This window comes from Aquarana catesbeiana, linkage group LG11 (assembly GCF_042186555.1).
Source record: "Aquarana catesbeiana isolate 2022-GZ linkage group LG11, ASM4218655v1, whole genome shotgun sequence".
Taxonomy (NCBI): Eukaryota; Metazoa; Chordata; class Amphibia; order Anura; family Ranidae; genus Aquarana; species Aquarana catesbeiana.
Genome location: NC_133334.1, coordinates 102,767,451 through 102,789,885, shown reverse-complemented (window position 1 = coordinate 102,789,885; position 22,435 = coordinate 102,767,451). Strand labels below are relative to the sequence as shown.

The following is a 22,435-nucleotide window of genomic DNA, read 5'->3' as shown; positions in this document are numbered from 1 at the left end:
AGAGCCCGGCGTGGCATGAGTGTCTGGTGGTTCTTGTGATGACAGCTGCAGATAAGGAGTCTGTGTGCACTTGGATGCAGGCTGGACTGTAACGCAGAGCAGCAGGAACATCAGGAACAGCAGGCAGATAAGGAGTCTGTGTGCACTTGGATGCAGGCTGGACTGTAACGCAGAGCAGCAGGAACATCAGGAACAGCAGGCAGATAAGGAGTCTGTGTGCACTTGGATGCAGGCTGGACTGTAACGCAGAGCAGCAGGAACATCAGGAAAAGCAGGCCAACAGGTTACTGGTAGACAGTCAGCAGGCACTTGGCGGGTCACAGGTAAGACACAGAGCAGGGTCAGTCAAGCCGGGTTGGCAACTAGCAGGTACGTCAGGAACAGAGCAGCAGGCAAGAGAGTAGTCGGGTTCAGGCTGGAGTTGGCAATGGTAAGCAGACAGGCAGAAGGGTCAGATAGAGACTAGGTCAAAGGGTAAGCCAGGGGTTGGTTCAGGCAGAGTTCAAGCGTGGTCAGACAGATCAGGATGGCAACAGAAGATCAGGCACAGGTAGCAGGTTAGCAGAACGCTGTAGACCATAAGGCAAAGTCCTAGTGCAACAGTGATGTTTAAATAGCCCACAAAGAACCAATCTAGTGGCAGGCAGGCGTGCGCGAGTGCTGGTGTGCACACACACATTAGCATGAGTTTGGCTTATAGATATTCTTCATCTGCGCATAACTTAGCACCTGGGCACATTTTGCCTCTCCTAACAACCTGAGCCAAAAGCCATACTTCCGGGGACGCTTTCAGTATGCTCCCTCTGGAGTTATATATTGTGACATCATCACGCACTAAAAGCGCCCCCGGAAGTATGACAGCTCGGGTATTACAAATCTCAGTACTAGATAGATAGAAATGCAGCTCTCATAAATGTAGAGAATTTATCTGTGTATTAAAGAGGAGTTCCAGTCTGTAAAAAAACAAATTAAAAGTCAGCAGCTGACTTGTAATATAAGGACACTTATCTGTCCAGGGATCCCACGATGTTTGCACCCCTAGCCGATTCGTCAATCGACTTCGGGTGCAGGCACCGGCATCCGTAGAAAGTACCTTGTGGCTTCACAGCCTGTTTCCTACTGCGTATCCGCGTGTCGCGCTGCACTTTCTGAATGGTCCCGCTGTCTTCTGGGACCTCTGTGTGTCCCAGAGGGCAGCGGGGGGGAAGGAGGATGGGCCCAGAAATGTCGTAGATTGCCCTGCGGTGATCTTACCCACAAGTGGGAGAGGGTACCTGTCAAAACCAGGTACCTGCTCCCCTCCAAAAAGTGCCAAATGTGGCAGTGGAAAAGGGGAGGGTGCAAACAAGCAGAGCTTCCCCTTTTGGGTGGAGCTCAGCTTTAAGTTGTTTGTCTGGAGCTCATCTTCAAACCCATGTGGTAATGCAGTGAAATAAACCATTGATAATTGTATGGCATATTGTAGGCGTAAGGGGGATACTTATGGTTTTTGGCATATTACTTTCTGTGCCATAGTTAAAGCTTTTCTGAAACCAAAAAATCCAGGCAGCTACACCCCACACAGTGGTGAACAAATACACCAAAGGGCCCATATGTGAGCAGTATTTAGGCCCCTATTTAATTTATCACCAAGTACAAAAATGTATTCCCTGTAGATACATAGATACAGTAGATAGATAAAGAATTGCCTATTTCTCTTCTAGTCTAACTGGTGTCAATGGGAGGAAAATGAGAAAAGCATTCTTCAAGTCGCAGTGTCGCTTAGGCAGGGAAAGAAGGTGCCCAGCACCAAGAGGAAATTACAAGCCTGAAGAATAATTAGGGCATCATGAAGAATGCCTCTCGGTTCTCCACAACCCTGAAATAAACAGGGGTTGATTTACTAAAACTGGAGCACTCAAAATCTGGTACAGCTGTGCATGGAAGCCAATCAGACAATTAAGCTTTGACAAAAAACATGGAATCTGATTGGCTTCTATGCACCAGATTTTGCACGCTCCAGTTTTAGTAGACCCCCCAACACTGTCCATGTCTATATAACAGTATGACATGGAACCTGCTGACCATACAGATAGAATAAATTAACTCCTAATTCCCAGGGGCCCTTGTGCAGCTGCATGGCCTGCACAAATGGCATGTCTGCCCCCGAGCCCACATATGGGTCCTTTTATTCTTGATGACACTTTTAGGATAGAACATTCTGCATTATCCTAGTTACTATCTTAAATACATCCACCATGAAACAAATGTATAGTAAAAAGTGAGTGGTGCTCAAATTTCTTACATGTGGAGCTTTATACAGTTGCTCAGGCATTCAGCTGTCAGTTTACCTCTGTTTTACATGATACCTAATAATTTCTAATATCTGCTGTTAGATCTTGATTTTACGATACAGCCTTCAGAGCACCAATCCCTTGTGACCCTTATGAAAGAATGATATTTCCCAACATTTTGTGACAATCAGAGATCTGCAAGGTCTGACTAGCTTTTTTTGCAACAGGGGGGCTACTGTGGGCTATGGCTATATATAAAGTATTCTCATATATTTTAATAGGCAATATCTTTACTGATGCAGAAGACAGATTACCCATTCATATATTCCTATCTAAAGTCAGGTTCTAACAATACATATATATTTTTTTTCTCTGCCAGCACTTGCCGTAATGGGAAACTTATCTGCACAGTCCATGTGAATCAAAGTAAGTAAATGTATACAGTACCTGTATTATCTGCATTAGTCATTCCTGATTTTCAAATGTTGATTACCCCTGGCTGATAATAGCCTATTGGACCAACTATACTTGTGTCTTCTTCTTGAATTAATACCTAAGTGTAGCTAAAACAAAAAAAAAAAAAACATAAAAAAAAAAGCAATGGACAAAACTTACAGTCAGCAGAGTGTGATGCCTCTTCTTTTAGGTGAAATTATCCTCCATCCATTACCCCCCACCCCAGCTACTTTCATTATCTGGTGTGGCAGGGGTTATTGAAACTAAGGGGCTGTCACAAGCTCTCATCAAAAGAGCCGACTATGCCAACCCTTTTTACCCAACTGCTCCATTCATCTCTTGAGGAGCATCTGTCACAGCCCCTTGTGCTGATTTTTCTGTTTCTTATTCTAGGTACACTTAGGTCTTAATAGATGCAGAATTTCTTCAAACTGATGATCTAGCTAGTCAAGCTCTAATCTGTTCTATAGTAAATATGCTAAGCAAAGATGCCTTTGGGTCTTTCAACCCATCCTATTAACACTACGCATTTTTCTCCTCATTTATGTGTAATTTTCCTCCTTACAGCTTGCCCTGCAGGAAAAGTCTACTATGACTGTAACAAAGACCAGAATACTCTTTCAAAAACTCCCATGCAGAGAAGCTGCAAGACTCTTGGAGTGGAACATGTAGGTTCATTGTGTTTATATTTCTTTGTAATCTTTCAAAAATTAAACTGTATGTTTCCCCATTAATCAGAACCAAACCTTTAGTCCGCATGGATGTTTAAAGATGTTATTCTACCTTCAAATAAATTGTTGAAATTCTCTTTAATTGGTAGGCAGTGCAATAATGTGGAGGTTATAGATTTAGATACATGGTGATCAGCTATGTTCTCCCCAGCATTTGATGCTACTGTATTTGGCAATGAAGAGAGGAAGCACAGTTTCTTTTTTTTCAACCATTGATATAGCTGAGTCCAGAAAAAAGAAGCAGCTACATGTGACATTTATACCAAATAATCCTGAGTACCTTCTTGCACTTTGTTTCTAACAACCAATTAAAGAGGTTTTCCTGTTTTTAAGTGGGAGAACCTTTCATTTTCTATAGCGTTGATTGTCTAAATGTGTCTGTCTGGTAATCTAGTTTCAGACAGAGTGTTTGCCAGGATGCATCTGTCCCAATGGACTTTATGATGATGGCTTTGGTGGCTGTGTTCCTGAAGAAAAGTGTCCTTGTTTCCATAATGAAGATATATACCCAGATGGGACCAACATCAAGGTGGACTGCAATACATGGTAATTCATAAATGTTCAAAATCCTAAAGTCTACACATCCCTTTAACTCCTTTCTGACCAGGTGTTAAAAGCCTAAATGCCAATACCTAATTGTGCAATGGCAGGATGTAATAGAGAATAATTATATCACTAATTTGCCTTCCAAAATCATTGTTATCATTGTTTTGTATAGGCATATATTATTTTTATATGGTACTCTGTTTAAATAAAAACCCTGTCCATGTTTTGTATTGAAGTGACTACCACCCCACACATGTATATAATGCTAAAATAAATATGTAAAAAATGTTTCAAAATCCTTCAGTTGATTGTATTGTGCTTCAGTACACAAAGTCTAACTCCTCTGTGATTTACTCTCCACCTCCAACACCACAAAATGCTTACCAGATTCAAAGAGCCCAGAGTTAGAGGGGTCAAAGGATGCTTTTGTCTGGAATTTTCCTCATACAGGATACCCAAAGGTGCTAGCTGCAAACCTGAACTCAGAAATCAATGTAGAGTTTTGTGGTGTTGGTGGTGGAGAGTGAATCCTGAAGGAGTTATACTTTATGTATTGAAGCACGGTACAACAGATTCCTGGATTTTAGAACGTTTTATACATATACTGTAACAAAAGTGCTACAATATTTATTTAGATTTTTTTGATGGACTTTATTTCAGGATCTTGTGTATGCAGCTATTTTCGATTTTATTGTTGATATTTTTTGTTTAAGTTGTTGCATCACTAAGCGCAGATTTTTAATTTTCACTGTCTTGTATTATTACCTGGCATATGGGTAAAATGTTAAAAAATGTACTTTTTATTAACCTCAAGCTTATGTCAGCGTGGACGATGGACCTGCACTGATACCGTGTGTTATGGAACATGTACAATCTATGGAAGTGGCCATTATATAACATTTGATGACAAACTTTATGACTTTGATGGGGAATGTGAGTTTGTGGCTGCACAGGTAAGTCACCCAAACTGTTTGACATACACAATTACTTTATGTTGATCTAACTTTGCTGGTCTCCAGACTTATGCTGTTTTTATACGGGACTCACTCGAAAGCCTCTTTAGAAGCTGCTGCAAATTAATCTGTATGTATGTAATGTAAGATGAATGTGAAGAATACTGCTACCAATGCTGTCATTTAATGCTGGATCCTCTGGGATTTTTATTATTTAGTGGCCATCTAATTAGTCCCACTGATGGTCATTAGGTCACTTGTAGGTCTTAGGAACCATAAGGCTATATATGGGTAGCTTATATAACAATTAAATGAGGGTTATCTGCCCTTTGTGACAAAAAAACATACAAATTATACCTTATCTAAGTTAGAAAGGGCACTTTTTTAGTACAAATTATGTAGGAAAAGGACATATTCCAGCCATTCTCCCAAAGACACAGACCAAGAAGAAAATGAATAAAAAAATGTAAAACAAAAAATAAACTACTGAACATAACACATGCAGGTGAACAATTTACGCATATGCACGCCCAGGACCAATAAACTTATACAAAAGCATAATAACCATCTTTACATTAATTATTGCTCTATCCGGTAGGGATTAAATGGTAAAGAGCCAGTGGGGTTCATTTACTAAAGGCAAATAGCCTGTGCACTTTGCAAGGGTATTTAATCTATTCCTTAGTAAATAAAGGGACCCTCTGCTGACCTCCATCATCCAATCATGTGCAAACAGAAATGTCATTTTTTAAATTTTCCTTGCATGTCATTGGGTGTTCTTCGAAAAGTAAAGCTTCACCTCATTTACTAAGCTCTGGAGCAACTGCCCTGGCAAAGTGCACAGTTCATTTTCCTTTTGTAAATCAACCCCATTATGTTTATTTGCCTGGCTACTATTTTATTTGAATGCCACTTGGTTTCTTTGGGTGACTGCAACCAACACATTGGTAGTATGAAAGTATCTTATTTTCCTAAACTATTTGGTTTCCTTTAATCAACTGTTAAACAATACACTCAGCTATTAAATGTTACTTGATATTATAATAGCATTTGATATATTCTGTATTCCATTCATTCAGGTAATTCAACCAGCGTAATTCACAGAAAATAAACAATTAAATGTTAGATATATTTAGCTAATTTCCCCTATGTGTGCCATGCTAGAACCATAAAAACATTTGTTTCACATAATCACAGGATTATTGTGGTCCTAACCAGTCTGATGGGAGCTTCAGTATCATCACAGAAAATGTCCGGTGTGGCACTACAGGAGTCACATGCTCAAAATCTATCAAGGTCTTTCTAGGGGTATGTATATTATTTGCGAAAAAATTGAAAAAAACAATCTTATACAGTATATAGCCATGTCACTGCAGATGCAGAGAAGTTAATTAAGTTGTGTTCTGTAAGAAATTTTTCAAATACAGCACCACTCAGAGAGTTCCATTATATTTGGATATCTATACCTGCATTATGGTTCTAAAATTCATATGATGGTCAAATCAAAAATTGTAATTATTGCTTATAGCCCTAGTTAAAGTGAAAAACTGTCTTCCTTTAAAGAGGACCAGTCAGGAATACCCCTTTGTAAGAATCTGAATCTCCAGATTTGTTTTTATTTTTTATTAGTAAGGCCTTACTGTTTAGAGATTGCCGTGTGTGATGTTTATTCTCTTCCAGTCAGAGCTAAAAATGTCAGCATGGAATTGGGATGTAAGGTTCCAATAGAAGCTGAGCTCAAAATTAATAAATGACATGCAGTTCAGGCTACTGGGTCTGTCCTGGTTTGACAATGGTGCAGACAAGTTAAGCACTATGGAAAGTGCATATTAGTATACAACCATGGATAACTTGTGTAATCAGTGCTGTATCATACATGTATAAAAGCCAATATGCACATTTTGCATTTTGTTTCATATGCATTGTCAATAAAGCTAGGTAATATTATTTTCCATGACAAAACGTATGTAAGGATCATGTATTGCCTTTAAAGTCCCACGGGAGAAAACATTTATGTCTATTTTACAGGCTACTGGAAGAGGGTCAACTGTCCATTAATAAAGCCTTTAGTTATCTTCCATGTATTCTTGATTGCCTATTTATTTTATAATTGTTTTTTAGTGTCTGTCATCAGCAGTGAGCTCTGGCAGGAGATAGGATAAAGGATAGCCTTACAGCCTGACACTTAAGATGGGTACACAGGGGCTGAAAATCACCCAAAAATGGTCAGTTCAGCAGAAACCAGCTGACTTTTGGCCCATGTGTACAGCTCCCTGTCCAACGGCTGGGTTGAATGAAAAAAAAAAAAAAAACACACTGGGTTGAATGAAAGCAACCTTTATGTGTGTAGCCAGAATTGAGTGGTAAAGATACTCCATTAACAACAATTCGAGAGTGCTGAACTACATTATTACAGTTGGTTTACTGATTCTTTTTAAACACTCTCTCAGATCTTCCATTAGTATTTTGAAGCCCTACCTGCTTCTTTTCTGGTGATAGTAAAAATGTCCCTTTACTATAGACTAGTAGAATTGTATATAATTGGTTTTGTTGGGAGTTCAGTGGGGAGCATATCCATTAGTGCAGAAAATCAGACACAAAGGATTTTTTAAGCTCCAAACGCAATAGCACATTTACCTACCAGGAAGAAAATAAAAATGAAGTAATGTAACAATGGATATCTTCTTTAAATAATATATATTTGCTGGGTAGATTTTTTTGTTTTACATACATTTTGTTTCTTATTTCATGTAAAAAGGCAATATAATAAGACAGAATAAAGTCTGGAGTTTCATATACACATTTTTCTCAATTCAGAATGAGATACTGAAATTAGCAGAGAAAACCATACAGAAGATGGAAGGACAAGGTGGGAAGCATGTGGATTATCTAACCCGTGAAGTTGGTATTTATCTCGTCATTGAAATAAGCAATGGTATCATCCTGATCTGGGACAGAAAAACCACCATGTTTATTAAAGTTTCACCTGCCTATAAGGTAAGCAAATTATTCCCAACTTGGATCTGAGTATGATTGGTTTACCCAACATTGGCAGTAGTCTGTAGTGTGATAAGTGACATCAGAAACTATCAACTGCTATCCAGATGACTTCAGCAATAGCTATTTTACTAGTATTGCATAAAGTCTACAAAATCTACTGTACAATATCTTATGTTGCAGTAAACACTAAGAACTAGTTTGAGGTAAAGTTAATTAATCCAAATATTGTATGTTTAACTCCAGTAAGTTTTTCATTTTCATTCATTTTTAATGAAGTTTTAGGTTAAATGAACCATAGGAATCGGGTACACAATTTAGTGATTTATAATAAGTGATTATTATCCAAAATGTAGTAAGCTTTTGACATGTCCACCGTGTAGCATGTTTATATACATTACATCTTCCAAAGCACTTAACAGAATATGTTAAGATTCACTAAATGAGAAGGGACATGAGAAAGTAGCATTTGAGGGCTAAAATGCAGACTTTACCATAATGTAGTCAGTGAAACATTTGGTTACTGAAAAATGTGTTGCTAATCTTCTTGGATTTTGGTAGAAGGTAAATAATTTTTTGAATTGATCACATTTTTGAAGGCAAACAATTTACAAAGAGGTTCCCAAAGCTGACATAGGAAAGTTGCATACATTGGTTTAAAGAGACCCTGTCGCTAATTTAAAAGCATGCAAATTTTAAATGCTTACTCACAGTGTTTTCCTTTCCATAAATTATTTTTTTATTCACTTGCAATGTGCCCTTGAACTTGCTAGAAAATTTGACTACTCCAGAAAGAGTGAATTCTTTAGCACAGCCCCTCCCTCCTTGCATGTCATAGCCCTCCTCTTTTGAGAGCGAATAATTAATCTCTGTGCTGATCCAACTCATCCATCTTTCCTTTACCTCTCTGTATAATCTTTTATGTAGCTGTCAGGGGAGGAGCGAAGGGGAATACTATAAAGCATTGGCCTATGCATGGGGTGTGCCGAGTGTGCCTGGTCACACCCTAGTCCCCCCTCACGCTAGGGCTTTTCCTTCAGCGGAACCCAATTCCATCACTGTGCAGCAGCAGCAGCGATGCTGGGTCCTGGATCCTAGTGGTTAGTGCACCGGGTCCATGGCACAGTCCCCAGGCACACTAGTAACACACGGCACCTGATGCAGGCACAGTGCCATGCACCACATATTCCCACTGACATCGTCACCACTGCCTGCCTTCCCCAAAATCTGGGTGGCTCGATCTATGGGAGGACACACAGCCATCCTCAGCCCCGCCTTCTCCTCCCTTCCACTGACAACTGTCAGCCGAGAAAGGGGGCAATCTGTGATAAGGACTGACAGGAGGGGGGGGCAATACTCTTCTAGGAATGTGCTTGGACTGACAGGGGGATCCACTGCAAGGAATGTGTTGGGACTGACGGGGGGAATCCTCTGCTAGGAATGTGCTGGTACTAATAGATAGGGAATCCTCTGCTAGGAATGTGCTGGTACTAATAGAGGGGGAATCCTCTGCTGGGAATGTGCTGGGGTGACAGGGGGTGTTGGGGGATCCTCCGCTAGGAATGTGCTGGGACTGACATAGGGGGTATCCTCTGCTAGGAATGTGCTGGGACTGACAAGGGGGGGATCCTCAGCTAGGAATGTGCTGGGAGTGACGAGGGTGTTGGGGGGGATCCTCCGCTGGGAAAGTACTGGGACTGACATAGGGGGTATCCTCTGCTAGGAATGTGTTGGGACTGACATAGGGGTATCCTCTGCTAGGAATGTGCTGGGACTGACATAGGGCGTATCCTCTGCTACGAATGTGCTGGGACTGACATAGGGGGTATCCTCTGCTAGGAATGTGCTGGGACTGACATAGGGGGTATCCTCTGCTAGGAATGTGCTGGGACTGACATAGGGGGTATCCTCTGCTAGGAATGTGCTGGGAATGACGAGGGGGATGGGGGACTGTGCTAGTACTGACAGAGGGGATCCTGTCCTGGGACAGAAAGAGGGAGGACCCTGTGCTAGAACTGACAGAGGGGATTCTGTCCTGGGACTGACAGAGGGAGATTCTGTGCTGGGACTGGCAGAGAGGGGATCCTGTGCTGGGACTGATAAAGGAGATCCTGTCCTGGGACTAACAGAGGGGGGATCCTGTGCTGGGACTGATCATGGATGTCCTATTTTGTGCTAGGACTGACAGAAGTGGGATCTTGTCCTGGGATTGTTAGAGGGGGGATCCTGTGGGAAATGTTGTGATTTAGCATGTTAACATAATGGAATGTGGATACAACTCTGTTTATAGGATACTATCTGTGGGCTTGCTAAGTGCTTTTAGTAGGACAATCCACAGGTACCTGCATGGGTTGAAGGATCAGTAGACACCTCTACTATTCCTCTACAGCAATAACCAACATCTTGGCATTTCCCACTGGGAACAAAGAATACTTTAAGAGTGCACACAAACAAAAGGAATAAGACTGGCCATACAGTCTTGTGCTGGAAATGACAGAGGTGGGATCCTGTGCTAGGACTGACAAAGGTGGGATCTTGTCCTGGTAACGACAGATGGGTGGGGGGTCCTGTGCTGGGACTGATACAGGAGATCCTGTGCTTTGATTTCTGAAGAGCGACCTGTATTCAGATTGCATTTCACAGAACATTTGAAAGGCAGTGAGGAGGTGTTGTATTGCCTCCACACTGCCTGCTTTAACCCCTTAAACTCCGCACGCACGTGATTGTGGGGTGCATGCAGAATGGGGCTATTCACATGAATGGGTCATATACAGTATATATATATATATATATATATATATATATATATATATATATATATATATATATACACACATACTGTATATATGCAACATAAACATGCATGTGTGTTTGAGTTATGTAGTGCACACCCTAATGTAATAGGCTGTGCACACCTATGCTGTAGAGTGTCACATGAGTAACAATACTAATAATACATAATGATAATACATTAAATGCACCTATAAGATTATAGAAAGATTTTCCCATGAATGTTCTACAGGGTTTGTTTAAGAGATTTCAGTGAGCAATCCCCTCCTTTATGGTGGGGCATGATCACACATGCTGCTCCTACTACAAGCACTGGCTACTGTTTGATTAACGTTTCAGGTTAAAATTAATATGTACCAAGAGAAATGCTGCCATCCTACTAGGAATGCTAGTTACCATCACTTCAATAGTTACAGAAGAAACATGGTTAGAAACTCAGAATTAAGTCAGAATCCTGATCAAATAGTCGTTTCCCATTAGTCCCTCACAAAGTATAGAAGACGTTGGATTACCATGAGGCTAACATTTTCAGTAGGTAGGTCACTAATGGCAGCCTCGATATTCTCCCAGGATAGGTTTACCTTTAACCAGTGATCAAATCAAAATCTGGAAGCACAGCTTATAGCTCTAATTAAACTCTAGTTTCCATAGAGAAAAGACCGATATGCAAACTTTGCATTAACTTTCTGCCCAGAAGGCAAGCATCTTGTCTCACACTACCCCTTATAAGTGCCACATTTTAACCTTTTCTATTGCTAGAAATTTTCTTGATGCGCATCTATTATATAATTATGCTGTTACATTCCTATAATATATATGCATTTTTTGTACATGTGAGCTATGTCATCGATCAACCATAACCAAGGTTATGATCACTGACAGGTTAGGTGAATAATATTGATTATCTTGTTACAATGGCATCTGAAAGTCGCTGGCATAAATAGGCAGCAAGTAAGCATATTGTCCCTGAATTTGATGTATTGAAAGCAGAAAAAATGGCCATTGCAGTATGTTGTATTTGAGGCTGCATAGTCACAGACCCGTCAGGCTGCCCATGCTGACCCATGTCCACAGCTAAAATGCCTACAATGAGCACATGAGCATCAGAACTGGACCACAGAGTAATGGTAGGAGGTGGCCTGGTCTGATGAATCATGTTTTCCATACATGGTGTGGATGGCCGATTGCGTGTACATCGCTTACACTAGGTACACTATGGGAAGAAAGTAAGCTGGCAGAGGCAGTGTGATGCTTTGGGCAATGCTTCTGCTAAGAAAACTTGGGACCTGCCATTCATGTAGATGTTACTTTGACACATACCACCTATCTAATCATTGTTGCAGACCAAGTGCTTTCATGAAAACTGTATTGCCTGATTGCAGTGGCCTCTTTCAGCAGGATAATACACCCTGCTAGACATGTGCTGTTCGTTTTGTTCCAAATTAATATCTGGATATCTGCAAATACCCGATTTACAATATAAACAAATTTTACCGAATGCTCCGAATAACATAACGAAATTCATCAGAATTTTGGAAATTCGGACTGAAATTCGAATCGAATTTTACATTGAACTCCAGTCGACTTCTCACTACACATATTGCTGAAATCAAAGACTCTGTATGTTATTAGACTACCATTTGAAAATAATGCTGTTTTTGTTAAGCCAAAAGTGATTTAAAGAGTCATTGTAATCATTTCATGAAGATTTTTCTTTTGTTTGTTCACTTTGCTGCATTCAAATCAAAAACAATACAGCATTTTTGTTTCGACCGATTCTAAAATGGATCGATTTTATCGCTTCAAATCGAAAAAAATCGTTAAATTCGAAGAAAATTTGAAAATTCCGAGTACGAATTCCAAATATGAATTCCGAAAACGAATTGAACAAATCAACCGAATTTAACTAAACAAAATAACTAGATTATCAAATCAAAATGAAACAAAACAAATGTTTTCATCAAGCACATGTCTACACCCCGCCACTCTGCAGAAAAGGTTTGAGAATGGATTGAGGAACACAACAACAAGTTCAAGGAGTTGACTTGGCCTCAAAATTCTCCAAGTCTCAATCCAATTGAGCATCTGTGGGATGTGCTGGAAAAACAAGCCTGATCTATAGAGGCCCCACCTTACAACGTATAGGACTTAAAGGATCTGTGGCTCGGTACTAGATACCCGATCATACCTTTTGAGGTCTAGCTGTATCCCTGCCTTAACGGATCAGGGCTGTTTTGGTTGTAAAATGGGTTGTTTTAATGGTAAAAGGGGACCTACTCAGTATTAAGTGGGTGGTCATAAAGTTATGATTGATCCATGATTAGCTGTGTACACATTATAATATTATGAAATATTATAGTTCTAAACTTGGAAAGCACTTGAAGTTTTAATGTATGACAATCCACATGCTCTATATAATATCTTATAGCTATACATTCTAATTATTATTCATGGGGATTTCATCTAAACGACTACCTTATTTTTTCTCCAGGGCAAACTATGTGGCTTGTGTGGCAACTTTGATGACAATTCACAAAATGATTTTAAAACCAGTCACATGTTGCCAGTCACTGATGTGCTAGAGTTTGGGTTCAGCTGGAAGTATGACCCCACCTGTCCAGAATATGCCGCAGTAATTAACCCTTGCAATCAGAACCCACACCGACGCTCCTGGGCTGAGAAACAATGCAGCCTCATTAAAGGCCAAATGTTTCAAGCCTGCCACAGCAAGGTAAGGAGATAAGCAAAGAGTGGTCAGTTCTTACCTAGGGATTATCAAAATGTAGGAACATAATCTCAATAAACTCTTGGGCTACCTGCCAAAAGTAATGAGAAATTTGATTGTTGTGTTCATATACTGTATAGGAAACAAGATGGATTGTTTAATACTCGTATCTTCTAAAAATGATGGTAAAAGATAAATGATGTTTCAATGCACAGGATTGTAGGAGACAATGTTGTTTGTAATTAAATGGGTTCTTCAAAAGAGGTAACAGGTAATATCTGACAATCTGGAAAAACAGACCACATATTACGTATCCAGGCTTGGGGATTCTTTAATAAATCAGTAGATCATAAAGAGTGGTATAAGATGAAATGCCTTGACATATTTTGCTACTATAGTTTAATCATAAATCAAGTTTTGGAGCTGTAAGTTTATGATCTAGCACCGGCACAATGGAAATCTTTCTCCCTATGTTAGGCAGCTGACAATATTTTGGAGTTTTATATCACCAGTTACTGGACGAGTCAAACTTCATTGAAGGCAGAAAAGCTTCAATGTTAGCTTTTATGAATATCTAAACAAGTCAATGTTTCATCTTTTACAAGGTGGATCCAATACCTTTTTATGAGGCATGTGTGAGTGACGCTTGCTCCTGTGACAGTGGTGGAGACTGTGATTGTTTCTGCACAGCAGTAGCTGCCTATGGTCAGGAATGCACCAAAGCTGGAATCTGTGTCTACTGGAGAACACCAGACATATGTCGTGAGTAAAGATTTACTAAAATCATTGAAACCTAGTCATTATTTGATTACAAAAATAGGTAACAAAAAATGTATTATATACAGTTTGAAGTAGTTGCTACAAATAACTCTGAGAGCAATAAAGATTTTTGAAGTATATCTACTGTATATCTGTATCTATTTGCTGTACATGCCCCAATTGGGAGTTTTTCCTTCACTTCCCATCATTAAACAACTCTAAATGAGAGCAGATCTCATTAAAGCAAGGGAAATCTTACCATAGACAGTTATCCCCTGAACCAATGTTCCCACTGAAAGACTCCCTTCAATTCTTGCTCCAGTGACAACTCAACATTTTTGAGAATGGTGACTAGGACACATACAGAGGGTTAATCGCCCCAGTGGGGATACAGACAGCAATAAAATCTGACAAAGGTTCTACTCCTTCCCTTCTCTATCTCAAAAGGAAACAATGGCTTTAAGTACCCTTTAGGTATGCGTTTACCTTCTGATAATATTCATAGTGTAAGACAATGCAGTCAGATATTGACCTTAGCAAATAGTATTCATTGCCTGTCTAAAGCTGGCCATACATAATACAATTTTCTTATTAAATTTCCTTTAGATTTAACTTCAACTAAGTAGTGAAAAGGTCTGCCTGATATAATTTTAATACAAATTAAAAGCGTTTAGGTTTGACCTCATATTGTATGGTTTTGGTAAATCTAAAGAAAAGGGTATAATGTATGGCCAGTCTTATTCCTTTTGTTTGTGTGCACTCTTGAAGTATTCTTTATTCACAGTGGGAAATGCCAAGATGTTGGTTATTGCTGTAGAGGAATAGGGATATCTACTGATCCTTCTGCCCATGCAGGTATCTGTGGATTGTCCTACCAAAAGCACTTAGCAAGCCCACACACAGTATCCTATAAACAGAGTTGTATCCACATCCCATTATGTTAACATGCTAAATCACAACATTTACCACTGGACACAAAGGGTACAAACATTAGGTCAATAGTAGATGATCAGTTATAATGGGTCTTAATGGAATATGCCTACAAAGGTGCTTACATGGAGTATTGCTGATGTTTCCTCTTCTTAGTCTCAAACTCCAAATCTAGAGAGCGGGGGTTGTAACCCTTAAATACATTAGTTAACAAGTACAGAGACCAATCACTCCTAATAAGAAAGATATAAAACAGTCAAAACAACAACATTCCATGAACTGTATTTTACTGTATTTTTAGGACATCTATAACAGTATATTATGCAGATTTTGTTTTAAAGCTTATAGTTTATAGCTGTTATACATTCTACTAACAATCAGATCAGTTACACAATTTTTAGAATCTGTAATTAGCAAGTAGTACTTATTATCCCTGTATGTTCAAAGGCTATATTTAAAAGCATTGGTTAAATGTTTTCCCACAGCCATATTTTGTGACTACTATAACCCTAAAGATGAATGTGAGTGGCATTATCACCCTTGCGGCAATCACAACATAGAAACATGTCGCTCCATTAACAACGTCTACACTAATGTTACCATCACTTACCTGGAAGGTGAGTATTCCAGAAGTATCTCATGTCATAGTATTATTCTTGTGTTATCTAATATATGCCATAGCATTAAGGACCAATTCAACCAAAACTGATATTTAGGTTTTAGCATATGCTGGAGAATTAAATCACATGACAATTTCTTATATCACTTGGTATTTGAATTGAGATTTGGTGAGATCTCTGTGCTTGAGTTACAGGGTTAACATATCTCCTGAGGTCATTACAAGGAGTTTCTACTCTCTACTCTCCACTCTACTAATACAACAATTTAGGACTTTGCAATAGTCAGCATTACATACCTAAAACTTAGAACTAATGTATAGTTTTGTTTTTCTGTATTTTCACTGTTTGTACATTTCTGGTTTTAAGGCTGTTACCCATCCTGCCCTCCGGAGAAGCCTATTTTTGATGAAGAGACCAAGATATGTGTGACAAAGGAGAATTGTGGCTGCTATGTTAATAATACTCACTATGAGATTGGCAAGGAAGTGCCTGTTTACCGGGATTGTTATAAATGGTAAGAAGCTGTAACTGTAAATATTCACCAGCATGGTGGGATAAGGCTGTTGGTATACAGTATGCAGTGGAGGTTGTTAAGTTATAGATGGTCCACCTTGGAGCCAGAAGGCTAGCAACTAGAACTTTGTTGATTTGTTCAGCAATACTAGGAAGACTAATAAATGCTACAGGCTGGTTAGGCATGATCAAATGATCTGATTATAAAATCAGAAAAAAAACATATACTGATATGCCAAAATAAAAGTGTAAATCCACTTTAACTAGACTTTAAGTAGTTAAACAGAGTTGGGCGTGAATATAAAATAGATTTGTTGGAACGCTCTTCATTGCACAGCCAGCAGAATGTTCCCTTTGCCCATGCAGACCTGTAAGGATGGGAGTATGCTCAAAAATAGCATGGCCATTTAAAAGCAAAGCTGCCTCTTAGCCATACAATTTATGTCTGGAGCGTGCCCCTTGGTAGAGCAAACAGACGGAAGGAAGATGAAAGCATTGCACTGGGCATGCAGGCCTGCCAGTGCCAGCACTGGTAGTATGGACTTGTGTAAGCTCTGCAGTAAGCCTATACTCCTTTTAAATCAAGCCATGCTTAAATGGTAAACGTGCCTTTTATTTTAATGAACCTGCTTTGTCATTGCACTTATTAAAGCAAGAAAGACACGATTAATGCAATTTTTGTAGCATGATGCATAAAATATATTATTAGTGGTCATACATACTCAAGTGCTGGTGCCTTTAATCCTATTATACTTATTTGATAAGCGAATAATAGATCTATAACTGATAATCTACTAATGCTTTCAGCTTTTTGCTTTGCTAACCTTTGTTAGTATAAGCCTTGCAGTTGTAAATATTCAGAATGAACAATTTTTATTTACTTTGGAATTTACTCATTTTAATCTTTATCCCTGATCATCATTTGTCTGTGTTGGCTAAAGTTAATGTACATATATGGTGTACATGAGCAGGGAAGCATCATTTAGCTGGAAAAGCAGAGCAAACATTGCTCACATATAGTATGCTACTGGTGTGAGCTGGAATAATAAGGCTCCTTATAAATTACCTGCCTAAAACGACACCTGTCATGAGAGAAATGTGGATGCCACCATTGCTGATCTCCTTCAGAAAATGTTACATGCCTGGCTATATCTTACTTAAGTACCATAAGTCACCTCCCTGGAACAAACATTCAGATCAGTAAAGTCAGAGTGAAAAACATCTGATCTATTCACTTGTTCTGAGTCAGGGAATAAAGAGTCATTGAAGCCATTAGAGTAGCTTGACAGACTACTAGCATTTGCAGGTGAGGTCAAACATGGTATCCTACATATCTCAGTACAGGTGTCCTTTAAAGGTAAACCCAGGTCGAGGTATATAATCTGGCTGTCAGTTATTTTACATAAAAATATTTTTTTTATCTCTTTTTAGTGTATGCCACTCAGGAAAAATCGACTGCACCGTAACAGGTAATTTTTGCAGCAACTTGTTATTGACAAAGTATAGTATACATGCAATGTTATACTGTAGTATTTTTAGAGTAACGAATATAATGCAGCAAATACGCTTCACATCTTTATCAGAGATGTAAATTTGAGGAGAAGAAAAGGGAATCTAATTCAGAAAATGAAAGGGAATCTAGAGCAGCCTTTTTCAACCAAGGTACCCAGGCACCCTGGTTTGCCTTCAGGTTTCTTCAGGGGTGCCTTGGCAAAATGCCTAAAAATTGCCCCAAAATTGTATACAAGCCAGCAGGTGGATCAAGCCTCCCTTCAAAGTGGTTGTTAAATCACTTAATCAACTTTATACCATCCTGTCTGTTTAATAATCCTATATGCCCCTCTGTCTGTGTTTTATAAAAATAAGACGTTCTTTACCAGTTTTCAGAGCGTTGATCACCCTCTCTCCCTGTCTGACAGTTGCAGAGGGTGGGATTGAGGATTCCCTGCTGATGTCAGTTGGGAGGGGAGTAGAGAGGAGGCAGGTCGTGTGAGTGGCGATTGGCATTTTGAAAATTGGTAAAGAACGGCTTATTCTTATAAAATAGAGACACAGGGGCACATAGGATTATTAAACAGACAGGATGATATAAAATTTAAGTGCAGCAGCATGACGGGAGGGGGGGTGGGCACTGACACAGAACCAGACAGGCAGGGAGGGAGAGAGGACAAAGGGGGACAGGAGAGCTGCAGATGGCGGAGGCACGTAAACTGACCACGGTGTCAGGGCTCAGCAGCCATGATAAACATTGGTCAGTTTACAGAGGGGAGGGTATAGCCAGGCAGGATCAGACAGGTATTTTAGGTGTTACGGAGGGCCAAATTACACAGCACAAGCACTGTGCTGTATAACATGCTTTAAGGGAATCGGATCAATATTTTTTTTTAGGCTAACAATTGCTTTAAGTTACACAAAGCCACAGGTTTCATTGTGTACCATTACAATCTTCTAGGCGTCAGTGTTCTGACAGCCAATGACGTCATCAGTTAATAAGAAGGACACTGAGTGCCTGCACAACATCCTTGTTTGCTCCTCCCCTGCCCCTCTGCACTGGGGGTCACATTAAGGGCTGCTGTTAGAAATCACAAGGCCCCATACAGCCTACCTGTCAGGGCCCCCTCCCGCCTCGAAAATATCAAATAGTTTGCTAAAAATACACTAAAATCATTACTAGTGGACACAAACACAACAAAATTCCTGCTTTGTGTGTGATTGAGGTCTTGGGGCTCATTCACATGGACGTTGTGGCCTGAATTGTTTGAATCAGTGGTTTGTTTATGTGACTAGACCCTCTAAACTGTGTGCAGGCAGCCTATGTTAAGCTATTGGAACACAGCCGCAGGTCCTAATTTGACAGGCGTGTGGGTGCAGGTATATGGCTCTAAACACAGACAATGTGCATTCAGGGCCACTCATCCACACCTGTCAAATTAGGATCAGTGGCCGTGTCTGTGTCAGGGCTGGGCCCAGCCCTTCCTTCTCTGAGCTGGCCGCTCAGCTGTTGGCTAATTGCCAGCTCATATCTCTCCACAGGTACCCAGCTGTTTATGATATCCTGCTCGTCAGTCCTGTCTACTTAAGCCGTTCAGCCCAGAAGATCTCTTCCTTTGCCTTAGTCAACGTCACAGAGACGCTCTCCTGCATTCCTGTTAAAAGACTTGCTTGGCTGACATCCCTTCCGCCTCCAGATCCTACTTGCTGTTTTACCTCGCTCATCTCCGGCTCCCTGACGTTTGGCTTGTCTGACTATCCTTTCCGGTTCCTGAACGCTGGCTATGTTTTGACTACGTTTGTTCTATTTACTTTTATTATTAAACAAGTGTGATTTAACTGTACTTCTGTCTCAATCTGATTTCATGGTTTCTGACAGTAGGCGAAGGCCATGAATTCAGAAGATACAGTCAGTCCAATTGGTAATATTTTTTCCAGATTGGATGAGCAAGACCACCGCATGGATCAGTTTGCCATGGCATTACAAATTCTCCTGAGTCTCGCGGCTCACCTGTAATCTCTCAATGAGGCTCCTCTGGTTCAACCTGAGTTGCAGGCCATCCCTGCTGCTGCGCCAGTCTCTGTGCAGGCCCCTGCCTCAAGCATTACCTTCAATACAGAAGGGTTTCTCAACCAGGTTGAGATATACTTACCCCAGGCGTTTCCCACGAACAGAAGCAAAGTAGGTTTTGAGATATCTTTGCTTTCTGAGAGAGCCTTGGCCTGGGCAAACCCTCTATGAGAGATGCAAAAACCTGTTGTCTTGAGTTACCCTGAGGTTGTGGCCTCCTTTAAAAGGGTTTTTGACATTCCCGCATGCTCCGCTTCTGCTGCCAAGTTCCTCATGTCCATCAAACAGAGTACGAGAACTGTTGCCGACTACGCCATTGAATTCCATACTCTGGCAGCAGAGGTTGCGCGGAACAATGAGGCCCTCGTGGCTGTTTTTTCCAATGGTCTCTCGGATTCCATCAAGGATGAGATAGCAGCCTGATATATACCCACTGAGCTGGAGAAGTTGATCATGTTTGCCATCCTCATTGACTCCAGACTCAGAGAAAGACTCTTTTAGGGAGCGCTTGCAGAAGCCTCCTGTACGTTTGCCTCCGAACTTTGCAGTCCCACCCGTGCCTCCCTCACCTCCCATCCCTCCTGATACCGAGTCGGTCAGTGAAGATGAACCCATGTACTTGGTCTTCACGTGTCTCTCTGCAGATGAGAGAACCTTTAGGAGGAGGGAGTGATTGTGCCTTTATTGTGGCCAGGCAGGTCACTTATTGAAGTCTTGTCCTACCTGTCCAGGGAACACCCGAACCTTGAGGTCCTGTCATGGATAGACCTTAGGTGGCGTTGTTTCATCCCCAGTTATCCAGAAGGATAAATCCCTGGTTTCAATCTCCCTTTCTTGGGCTGGGTCGTCCATCGAGATACAGGCTCTAATTGAGCTCTTGATGGGGGGTCCCTACAGCCTGCCCATGTGACTCATGAGACAGTTCCGTTGTCCATGGCTGTAGGGGCTCTTCACCATGAGATAATCCAATTCCAAGTTATTTCCTCACCTAAGTTTCCGCTGTTTATCCTCGGTTACAGAGGCACAACCCCTCTTTTGATTGGCTCCATGCTGAGGTTCTCTCCTGGTCCCCACAATGCAGTGAGACATGCTTCAAGAAGGTAGCCAAGGTCTTGTGCAATTTTAGAGATGTCTTTGACAAAGGTCAAGCTGGTAGTTTGCCTCCACACCGGCCGTATGATTGCGCAATTGACCTTCACCCTGGTGCCATACCCCTCATGGCCGGGTTTACCCTTTGTCGGTCTTGGAGAATAAGGCCATGGAGGAGTATGTTGCAGACGCACTTTCTCAAGGTTTCATCCGCAAATCCTCGTCCCCTGCTGGTGCTGGTTTCTTCTTCGTGAGTGGTGAACTTAGACCCTGTATTGATTATATGGGTCTCAATCGTTTCACGATTAAGAATACCTATCCGATAGACATGTGCACACTGAAATCGTTTCGGAATTTCGTTTTCGTCCAAAAAATAAATTTATTTAGTTACTCCCGAAATTCGTTTTTGTTTATTTCGTTTTTCGTTAAAAATTGCATTAGTCCGAAAATCCAAATTAAGGTCGAATCTGTCATTGAAGGCTTATGGTGTCTGTCGAATGTTCAAAGAAGATTAGATGGAGCAGCTAAACTGTACGACGCCGTATAGTTTACCTGCTCCGTCGAATCTTCTTAGAACTTTCAACAGACACCATAAGCCAAAGTACATGTGTACTTAGTTCTAGCTTTTTTACTGCTCCTCCTCTTTGGTTACAATCAGCCAATAACATTCATCATCATCATTATTTTTAGTTATCTTTTCTCCCCTACGTTGAATCTTTTCTCCCCTACATCGAATCATTTCTCCCCTACGTCGAATCATTTCTCCCCCTCGTCAAATCTTTTCTCCTCTACGTCGAATCTTTCTCCCCTACGTCGAATCTTTTCTCTCTATGTCGAATCTTTTCTCTCTATGTAGAATAGTCTTGGACTAATAGAGCTAAGGTTAGGCACATTCGACCACAGGTTTGATGGACACAGATTGTTATTGTCATCATCATGTCGAATCTCCTATCTATATCGAACTGTTGTAGCAACGAAAATGAAAATAAAGCATTTGTTTATGTCGGATCTTTCGTTTTTCGGATTCTGCACTTTTGTTATCGTTTGTTAAAACGATAACGAAAACACCTGAAATTCGGACGAAAATGCATTCGGACGAAAACGAATGCACATGTCTACTATCCGATTCCATTGATTACGAAGTTATTTGACAGCCTCAAGGGAGCAACGGTTTTCACAAAGCTTGATTTGAGAGGGGCATACAATCTCGTGAGGATTAAGGAGGGCGACAAGTGGAAAACTGCATTTAAGACCAGAACAGGCCATCATGAGTACCTCGTAATGCCTTTTGGCCTTTGTAATGCCCCAGAAGTTTTCCAGGAATTAATGATGTCCTCCGAGATTTGTTGCAGTTATGTGTGGTGGTTTATCCCTATGATATCCTCATATTTTCCAAGTCCCTGGAGAGCCACCACACAGATGTCTGTCGTGTGCTTCAGAAACTGAGGCAACAATCCCTATTGTAAATTGGAGAAGTGCGAGTTCCATTGT

The 22,435-nt window shown here is 40.5% G+C and overlaps 1 protein-coding gene across 2 annotated transcripts in view; it reads left to right on the top strand.

The window, feature by feature from the left end:
- LOC141112206 (uncharacterized) overlaps positions 1-22,435 on the top strand; it is a 122,666-nt gene that overhangs the window by 29,144 nt on the left and 71,087 nt on the right. For both annotated transcript variants that reach the window (XM_073604800.1, XM_073604799.1), the window contains exons 17-27: positions 2,653-2,699; positions 3,297-3,397; positions 3,855-4,006; positions 4,821-4,959; positions 6,157-6,267; positions 7,777-7,956; positions 13,238-13,477; positions 14,077-14,233; positions 15,646-15,777; positions 16,147-16,294; positions 17,725-17,762. In XM_073604800.1, the coding sequence (XP_073460901.1) occupies positions 2,653-2,699; positions 3,297-3,397; positions 3,855-4,006; positions 4,821-4,959; positions 6,157-6,267; positions 7,777-7,956; positions 13,238-13,477; positions 14,077-14,233; positions 15,646-15,777; positions 16,147-16,294; positions 17,725-17,762 (1,445 nt within the window). The remainder of the gene's footprint in view (positions 1-2,652; positions 2,700-3,296; positions 3,398-3,854; positions 4,007-4,820; positions 4,960-6,156; positions 6,268-7,776; positions 7,957-13,237; positions 13,478-14,076; positions 14,234-15,645; positions 15,778-16,146; positions 16,295-17,724; positions 17,763-22,435) is intronic.